Below are 9,254 nucleotides of genomic sequence, written 5' to 3' on the forward strand. Positions count from 1 at the left end.
CCCACGGGAAAAAAAAAATTTATTTCCTCCTGGATACTTAATTAAGGAACCTGCAGCCGTCCCTTTGGTCCAGGCAGGACTTTAATTTCTCCTGAAGCGCTGGCTGGCTTTCCAATGCCTCCTGCGCTGCAGGCTGAGGCTGCTGGAGGGCACTGGGGGATGTGGAGACAGGGACAGGCTGTGTTGAGTCCCCAGAGCCTGTAGCTTCAGGTGCAAATGTCCTCTCTGCTTTCCCGGCAGCCTGGCAGGAGAGAGCTGCGTGCCAGAGTGCCAGCCTGCCATGTACCTCAGCCGGGAGCCCCGGCGGTGCGAGACCTGCCCCGCTGGCACAGGTATGTCCTTTGCCCCACAGCGTCCCCATGCAAAACCCTCGTGCATCCAGAGCCGATGCCCACCATACCCACGCCGAGCCAAGGCAGAGCGGGCCGGAGGGGAAGCAATCCCAGCTCTCCAGCGTACCCCGCGAGGTGCTGGGAATATGTTCATATCGGAAAGGTTTTTAGGGAGTTTTTACATTTTTATTAGAGCCATTCTTTATTTCCCGATCCTTCTGAAGCCAGGTGCTTTAGTTTAATAAGGTTGCGGGGGAGGCCATAAAACCCTCTCAGAGTGATGGAAGATGGCTTTGCAGCGTATAAAAATGTCAGGCAGCCGAGGTGCATTATCCTGGCCAGGCTGGCCGCTGCCGGCTTCCCCCCGCTGCCCGAAGTCACTCGGCGTTCCCTTTAAATCCTGCCTTTTTCGCTTCTTGAAAGTCCAATTATTTTCCATTGTTCCTGTTTGCGTCTGCCCTCGAAATCATCATAGATCTGATGATAATATGATCTCTAGACAATTCATGTTCAGTGGTGTGAATCTCATCTATCATACATGGGCAATTTCCTAAGACTAAATCCAAAATATTTATTGATCTTGTTGGCAAGCGTGGAAGGGAACAGGCTCTTAATCCCTTAAGAAAATTACTTCCCTTCTAATTCTTATTCCAGTCAGTGTAAATGTACTTCACCACAATTATTTTTCAAGCCTTTTTCATCTCCTTTTCCTGCATAACCATTTCTCAAGCCCAGCGCATGGAAGGCCTCTAATAATACCACCTCCATCACCGCGGTTTGCCGTCCAGCCGCAGCACGCTGGCGTCAGAGTGGGGCCCTCTTTCTCAGCTCCTCTCCCGAGCCCTTCCCTCCTCCAGCTCCTCCGCAGCCCAATTTAGCATCTCTTTTTCCACGTTACTCCGCATAGGGTGGGAAAGCCAAACTGGTGCACGCCTGGGAGCAGTGGCTGATGCCCCAGAAGGGATTTTGATGTGCTGTCCCCCAATGACCCCCTGTGGCTGGCTCTTGGCTCTGCAGAGAGGCAGGATGCTGGGTCCTGGCTGGATTTTTTGGGATGGGAGCTGAGTTTTTTGAGGTGGGACCCAAGCAGCCACACAGGACCCTGGTGGCACAACAGCTTGTTCACTCCTGGGCACGAGCGGGGCAGAGCCGAGCTGGTGCCCCCCATTTCATGCAGGGTTGCGGCCACGCTGGTGCGACATGGCTCCTGTCTCCGAAACCGCCCACATCATCTGCCCTCTCCCCTGTCCCCACAGGGCCGGGCGAGGAGGACTGTGCACCCTGTGCCCCCGAGGCCCCTGCACCCCAATGGCGCTGCGTCCCCACCTGCCGCGAGGGCTTCTACCCTGCCGACAGCCACGGGCTGCCCAACAAAGTCTGCAAGAGGTACGTTACCTCCCCGATCACGACCGGAGCATAGCCAGGACTGATGGGGAGTGCTGGCAGCGAAGATAAAAAAAAAATAATGCTGAAAACAGTTCGCAGCTGGAGCTGTTTACTAGGGAAATTAAAATAGGGATGAGGGAGCCAGGGCAGCCGTGGGGCTGGACCCCACACACCCCTGCCCTATAGATTTAAGACCAGTGAAGCTGCACGCTCCCCTGCCGGAGCCAGCCAGCCAAGACGTCTTAGGGCTACGGTGGAAGGGGCTCAGCCCCAGCTCCAGGCTCTTTGGAGGAGGTGTGGGAGGAACGGTGATGTTTAGGCAAATATTCGAGCTTTCAATCAAACCTGCTCTGTTTGCCCCGTGGCCATGTTGGAGGAGTGTTTGCCCGCTCCTTGGCCCAGCACGGGGGCTGTGTGCAGGAGACGGAGATGCCGGGAGGCAGCAATTTGCTCCCACTCTCCAGCACTCTGTGCTTTAAGTGGGGAGTGGGAGTGGATTCAGCCTCATTAAAGCGAACATGAAAGGGAAGGATTAAAGGTGACTTGGGAACACACAACACAGTCCCTGCCTGCCCAAGGTTTCGCTCACCCGTGCTGGCTATCCAGCAGAGAGGAACAGGGTACCAGCATCCCTTCCCAGGGATTTCGAGTATGGTCTCCGCAAGCTGTCATCCCCAGGCAGGAAGCACAGCTGCTGGGCTCTTTTCCCTGAGCAAACAGGTGGGAGCAGCACAGGTTCCCCTTGCAGCCCTTTTTCTAATCAGGATTGCTGGGAGGAGAGGTGCGTGTCCCACTGAGCCTTCCCAGCAGGCAAGCGCTTTTGGGATGTCACCAGCTGTCACTGGGCATTGAGCTGGCACCAGTGAGCCCATTTTTCCCAGGGCTTCAGTACCTTTTCAAGCTTCATATTCGCTGTTTTCCACATCCTCTGGTTTGGTCTGGATGTCACAGTGCCGACAGACATGTTTTCTGGCCGATGGCCCATTTCAGATGGCCGGGGTTGGGGTCTCGGTGCTGGTTCAGACCACAGCGGGGTCTCTGTCCCCAGGTGCGATGACCACTGCTCAGCCTGTGAGGGCTCCGGTGGAAACTGCCTCAAGTGTAAAGAAGGTTTCAACCTCCTTGGTGGCTCCTGTGTAACAAATGAAACCTGTACCAATGGTAAGTAGTTGTGGCAGAACTGCTGGCACTGTGGTGCTTCCCCAGTAGCAAAAATGATGGGTTTGTGGGCTTCCCTTCAGAGCAGAAAGCTGAAAGTGCTGCAGCTCCTGGGCTTGATGGGGTACGGCTGCAGCGAGCCGGGCTCCGGCTGCAGTGGGCAGGCGGCTTACCTGGCAGAGCTGCTAGATATCTGCCTGTTGCTCAAACGCATCTGAGCATTTGTATTTTGTTATAGTTTAGTCTTGGGGCTAATTCTCCCACTCGCTGCAAAGCTGCTTTATTCCTTCATTAAAACCATGTGAAAGATGCCCTTAAAAAGCAACTCTTTTTCAATTCTCTCTCCTCCAACACTGGAACGAATTGCACCGCCTGTTACGTGCAATGTTTGTTTATTTAAAATGTTAATCTGCTCTCATTTTCTCTTGTTCCTTGCCTCGGCCTCCCAGCTGACAAGACTTTCTGTGAGATGGTGAAATCAAACAAGCTCTGTGAAAAGAAGCTGTTTGTGCAGTTCTGCTGTCAGACGTGTCTTATGGCCGGGTAAAGTTCAGCGGCTGCATCCATCCAGGACTTCCACCAACTGCCAGCCCGGTTTTGCCAAATGTTTAGGACAAAAGTTTATTTTTTCAGCTTTGGGAGAGTTTACATGGTGCTGTCAAGCATTCACTCGTAAGTTTGATAGCTTTAATATCACTGTCAGCGCGTTTCTATAGCAATATGTTAAGCAGAGATTGGATCGTACCCTGAATGATCAAGTCCTGAAAGGCAGCAGACAAGCGGTGATATTAATACTCTCAAACACTCCTCATGAGCAGGGACCGATGCATGATCCACGTAGCCAAGCTTGGTTCTTTGCAGAAATCCTACTGATGTGCCCGCTCCGAGTGGCTGGCAGGAGCCCTCGCTGCAAAGGATGCAGGACTTCACACATCTGTGAAGAAAGAGCCGGTTCTGGCTCAATTTTTGGTACCCTTTTCTGCTAGGTGACGGCTGATATAAACCTGCATTGCAAACGGCCAGCACCGTGCTCTGTATATATGTAAAACGATGAATTAGGTGGTTCCCGGGGCGGTGCCCTAAAGCCTGCTCTGGCACTCCTGTTCAGATTCAGTCGGTAGCTGTTTCTCTCTGGCTGTGGCAATAACTGGAGATTTGAGGACCAAAGCGAGAGCTGATCCATGTGGCTCTGCAGGCGTGTCAGCACAGTGAGCCTGGCAGGGCTTTGCCCTGCGGGTAACCACAGGCAGGCAAAACCCATGTGCCGACAGGGAGTCTTACGGACTCAGGGGGTTCGTCTGCATGGACCAGCCTGTGGGGTCACAGCCTTACCATGAAATGTATTTACCTCCTGGAACTGCTAGTAAGTTGCTGATTAATTCAGTTCTGGAACGAGCTAGATCCTTCCTCTAAACGAGATGGTGTCCCAATTAATCTCTTCTGGCATTTTGCGTTCCGATCCTTCCCCTGTTTCATTGGGTATACCCCTCTCTCTCACAAAATCCTCCTGTTCACGGCAGTGATTTTTCTTGGGCATCTGTTTCCAAAAGAGACATTCCAGGGATCCGGCCAGGAAACTCTTAATTCTACAAAACCCTTCCCCAAAACAAATCTTTTCATGCTCTCTCTTAATAGTAAGTCATGTGGTGTTTATATAATTCTGTTTAAAATATCCTTGGCTATGTTGTTTTACAGATTTTTAAAAAATAACTTATACAATCCTTGTTTTTTCTCTGTAGACTATTTTTTATATGGGAGTGGGGAATCTTTTTGTGTCTTACGTCCTTCTCCTTTTCTCCTCTCTGACCTTGCAGAGCCGCACTTTGCACCAGACGTATGTAAACACTCTTTCCTACGCTGCATGTTCTGATTTTCATTGTTAATAGTTTTAATGAGTTAAACCTTTTGCCAGTGAAATTCACAGTACAAATTGTCACCAGTTCCTCACGGAGCTGGGATAATCCCTACTTGGTTTCGGTTGCAACGACACGCACCCTGCCTGGGCTTGCCTGCTAGAGCTTACCTCAGCCAGGTGAAGAGGGGAGAGCCACACCATCACCGGTCCTCACCTGCCTGGACCAAACCCAAGGAAAGATGGAGCTTTGGTAAACTGACCTTTAAGTTAATAAACTATTGATCTCCCCTGACAAATGAATCTGTGCTTTTTACAAATTCATGCAGCCGCCATCCCGACCAGAGGCAGGGCACGGCAACGATGCACCGCGCGTCTTCATTTTGCTGGACAAAGCAGCTGTCCTGGCTGGAGCTCCTGATCAGCCCAGAGCACCTGCGGGAGAAACGGCTCAGGAACAAACAAGCTGCATCTGCAAAAACCTCACATTTGTTCTCATAAAGGTCTTTTACCTTCAGAGGAAACTCATATCCCAAATACACGCCCCGTGCCAGGCTGGGCCGGCATCTCTGGCGCACCCAGGGCTGGCTGGCTGGGGTTTGGGGCTGCGCTCGGGCACGGCTGGGCGTATTCTTCGGTTGTGGGGGGAGCGCAGCATGTGGTGGTGCATCTGCAGCTGGATGAGCTGGCAGGGGGGCTCGCTCCCCTTTCCCACCCGTACACAGAGCATCCTGCGGCCCCCAGTGCCCCAGTGCAGTTCACAGCCGCTGGGAACCACGGGGCCACCTTCCCCCTTCTGCTGGCTGGGGAAGGAGAGGAGCCGCTGGTGTGTCGGGGAGTGGAGGGAGCTGTGGAGCCTTTCGTTTGTCGTGTTGGTTTTGCAATGTTTAACCATGGGCCAGGTGCCCAGGGTAGTGCCTAGATATCTCGAACTGAGCTTTTTAAGTGTGGGAAAAAAAAGAAAAGAACTGAGCCCTCCCACAAGGGAAGATGCTTTCTCAGAGCTCTGCTGCTGTGGGTTCCTGCATCTTACAGGTCTTCACATTTATCAGATGATAAATGTGAATTAATCAGATGATTTATCACAAAACGTTATTCCTTCTGTTGCTCCAGGATTCCCCTTTCGGTCTCAGGCCAAACCAGAGGTCGGAAGTGGGGTGAAATTCTCCTGGCTTCTGCCCCTTCGGTTGTAAAATAACAAACTTTCATTTCTGTTGCTGTGTCACACGGTCAAAAATCAGGAGCTGTGAATCAGGAATACTGCGTCAGCTCTGCCTTTCAGTTCTCTGGCTCACAGCGGCCTGCCTCTAAATACTGCTCACTGGAGTCTCGGGCCAAACCAGAGGTCGGAAGTGGGGTGAAATTCTCCTGGCTTCTGCCCCTTCGGTTGTAAAATAACAAACTTTCATTTCTGTTGCTGTGTCACACGGTCAAAAATCAGGAGCTGTGAATCAGGAATACTGCGTCAGCTCTGCCTTTCAGTTCTCTGGCTCACAGCGGCCTGCCTCTAAATACTGCTCACTGGTATATTTAGATGTACTGAAATGCTAAAAAAAAAGAAAGATGTTTACCCTTACATCCTTGGCATAACTTAAAATACACACTGGGTGAAGCAATGCAATTTAAGATGACCAGTCCCCGGCAGTCCCAGCTTTATCCTGCTTTCTGCTGCCCTCCAGCCTGCCGGGGAAAGAGAAACAAATTCTACACATTGGGTTTGTGCAGCAACATCAGCTTCCAGCATTTCCCAGGGCACTAACTCCCTCAGAAATCATTCTTGGAAAGTAATAAAATTCAGATTTATCCAAGCTATTGCAATGCTTGCTTGGAGCTATTAAAGTCTCTCTGACACTGGTATGCTCAGAGGATCAAAGTGGCTGTATCTTCAAGACAAGTGCATATTTAGGCAATTTATTAAAGCCCATTCCTCTATCGTCTCTTGGCACCAAAGACAAATCTATAATAGCTGTTTTCTGGAGAATCTTCTTAGTGCAGCCTGACTCCTCATTTGCTGTTTGGCTGTGAGGTTGCATCCACGGCCATCTGCCATTTCGTAGCTGGCAGGTGGGGAACACACATCTTAAAAAGCATTGCTTTGACTTTCCATTACAAAGAAAGGGCTCTTAAGAGCTCGTGTACAGCATCTGAGACCAAGAATCTGTCTGCTCTCAATTACAATTCTATTACGCTGCAGAGCTGAGGCATACAGCTGTATTGTGCTAAGGGAGAAAGGTCCGCCTTTAATTTGGCCTTCTCGGAGGCAGGACCTGCTTTCCAGGAGGCTGAAGAGGGTCTCCTTTTAATGACTGCCTGAAATGACTAAAGACTCTGTTGTCTGTACCACCGCGTGATTCCTGAGTCACATACAACAGTGCTGCTAATTCTTTGTTTCTGCTTATGACACCTCTCTCTCTTTTTCTTGTTCTCTCCTAACTGCTTTTAAACAAATGCAGATGTCATAAAAACTTGACTACATGCTTTCGTATACAGCTTTGGTGAGGGTGTTTTTTAAGTAGGGAGCACAGACGCTGCCTGACCCCAGCTGACACCTCCACAGGGATTGCCAGCCAGAACAGGGCCAGCTCTGACGCTGTGATCCTGGAGAACGAGCCAGGCGTCACTCTCAGGGTGATGCTGCTAGATGCTCCCAAAAGAAAAGTATGAGCCATCACTGTGTGGTGCCAAACGTGGCTGCAGCATTTAACCTATTATCACATCCTCTGGGTTCACAGAAATGTCATGGCTCACGAAAAAAATCCTTCCCTCGATAGCAGTGGATCCAGAAATCATTCTGCCTCATCTCACTCACGGGGCCTTGAGGGCTGGGGAAGTATTTCTCCAGGGCCGCAGAAGCGGTGGCTTAGTGACATTCAGCAGGATTTGGGATCTGGGGGCGGTCAACTGCTTCCCTTCGCATGCCACCTTCAGTCCACGTCACCTGCACTGTGGTTCACCCACCTGCAAAGCCCTACTGCCAGCAGCTGAGCCCTGCCAGCGGGGCCAAGCACCTCGGCCACAGCAGCCCAACACTGACACCGGGCAGCGTGTCAGCCTTGGACCTAGTGACCCTGCTTTATGTTGAAGTGGAGTTGCCTGACCAGACACAGCAGGCTGAGCCGTCTCAGCTCCCCCATAGCTACCCCCAGCTCTTCCTCACTGTTCCCCAAACTCCTAAAGCAGGTAGGAGGGGGTGTAGTGACACTTGAAAGTACATTTTATCTCACAGGTGAAGGGTGAACATCATGCCGCAGCCTGTGGCATGTTCCCAGCTCATCATGGCTTCTCTAAGACCAGGAATGCATGTGGAAGTGCCAGAGCAACTGTCTCAAGTGCTGCAGGGGGAAGGTGTTTATAGGCAACCCTATGTCCAGGAGCAAAGGCTGAGCTGCTGCTTGGATGGAGGAGAGAAAGCACCAACTCCTTTGGCAGCTGCTTGGATGGAGGAGAGAAAGCACCAAGAGCTGTAATTGTTGCGGGAGGCTGTCCTGGCTGCGTAGCAGATAGGGAGAAGTATGTGTTTAGGGAGAAGTATGTGTTTGAACAAGCACAGTCCCACAAGCTAAGTGCACAGGAGCCAGCTCTGTCCGAAGGAAAGCAGCCTGCTTGCTGCTAGTCATCTGTGTAAAGCAGGTTCCCAGCCTGCTCTACCTCCATTTCTGCAGATTTGGTCTGTGCCTGGAAACACCAGACGCTGAGAGGGAACCTCTGGTGACATCTTCATGCTGCTTTAGGGTGTTGTTGATAGCGAAGCCGAGCCCCTACTCAGTTTGTTGATCGATGTGCTCAGGCACTGGGCTGGGTGCTGGCCCTGCGCGCTCCCCTTGGCCAGTTGTGAGCTGCAGGGAGGCCCGGGGTGGCCACGGGCAGCACATCTCCCCGGGGAGGGGAGTGTGGAGGAACCTCACCTCAGCAAGGGGAGGTTTTGCGGCCAGCAGCCTCCCACGAGGGATCGCTGCCCTCCTCACCGGTACTGCTGCAGTCAGACCAGTCGGCTCTGGGGAACTGGGGTGTCGGGGAGGCACCCCAGGACGCTTGGGGCGCTTTTGGTAAGGGAAGAGGCGTTTGCAGGACACCGGGTCCCTCTGCTGACGAGCTGCCGCAGCGCTGCCGGTGCCATTGCTGGAGGAGAGCCGCTGCCCGGGGCGCACGGTCTCGGCCCCGGCCCTCCCCGCAGCCGTGAGGTTTCAACTGCACGGAAGATTACCGTGAAAAGACCTTTAAGGGGGCGAGACTGAGGAGGGGGCCAAGGGCGGAGGAGAACGGCCTGGCTAGGGGGGCTGCAGGACTCGCCCTGCTCCCCGTCAGGGCGCAGCGGCCTCAGGACCCTTTGAGGGGGCACGGCCTGGGCCTGCCCGGCACCGGGCTGCCGCCGGAGCCCGGGGCAGGTGGGGGAGCAGAGGCTGCCCGGGCTGGGGCTGGGGCAGGGGTAGACCGGCGCCGCCCCGCTCCCGTCAGCTCGGGGAGGAGGCGAAGAGGAGAGGGCGGGCGGCGGGGCGGTGCCTGCCCCTCGCTGCCTCGGCGCTCGG

General features: G+C 53.0%; 1 protein-coding gene across 1 annotated transcript in view; it reads left to right on the forward strand.

Annotated features, from left to right (window-relative positions):
* Positions 1 to 240: 240 nt before the first annotated feature.
* The window catches only part of SNRPA1 (small nuclear ribonucleoprotein polypeptide A'), a gene marked incomplete at its 5' end in the record, with an annotated part of 14,944 nt that continues 5,930 nt past the window's right edge, over positions 241 to 9,254 (forward strand). Inside the window, 4 exons of the mRNA XM_009289482.2 lie at positions 241 to 332; positions 1,589 to 1,718; positions 2,767 to 2,879; positions 7,657 to 7,908. Of these exons, the coding sequence (XP_009287757.1) occupies positions 241 to 332; positions 1,589 to 1,718; positions 2,767 to 2,879; positions 7,657 to 7,908 (587 nt within the window). The remainder of the gene's footprint in view (positions 333 to 1,588; positions 1,719 to 2,766; positions 2,880 to 7,656; positions 7,909 to 9,254) is intronic.

This window comes from Aptenodytes forsteri, unplaced genomic scaffold, assembly GCF_000699145.1.
Source record: "Aptenodytes forsteri isolate BGI_AS27 unplaced genomic scaffold, ASM69914v1 Scaffold605, whole genome shotgun sequence".
NCBI lineage: Eukaryota > Metazoa > Chordata > Aves > Sphenisciformes > Spheniscidae > Aptenodytes > Aptenodytes forsteri.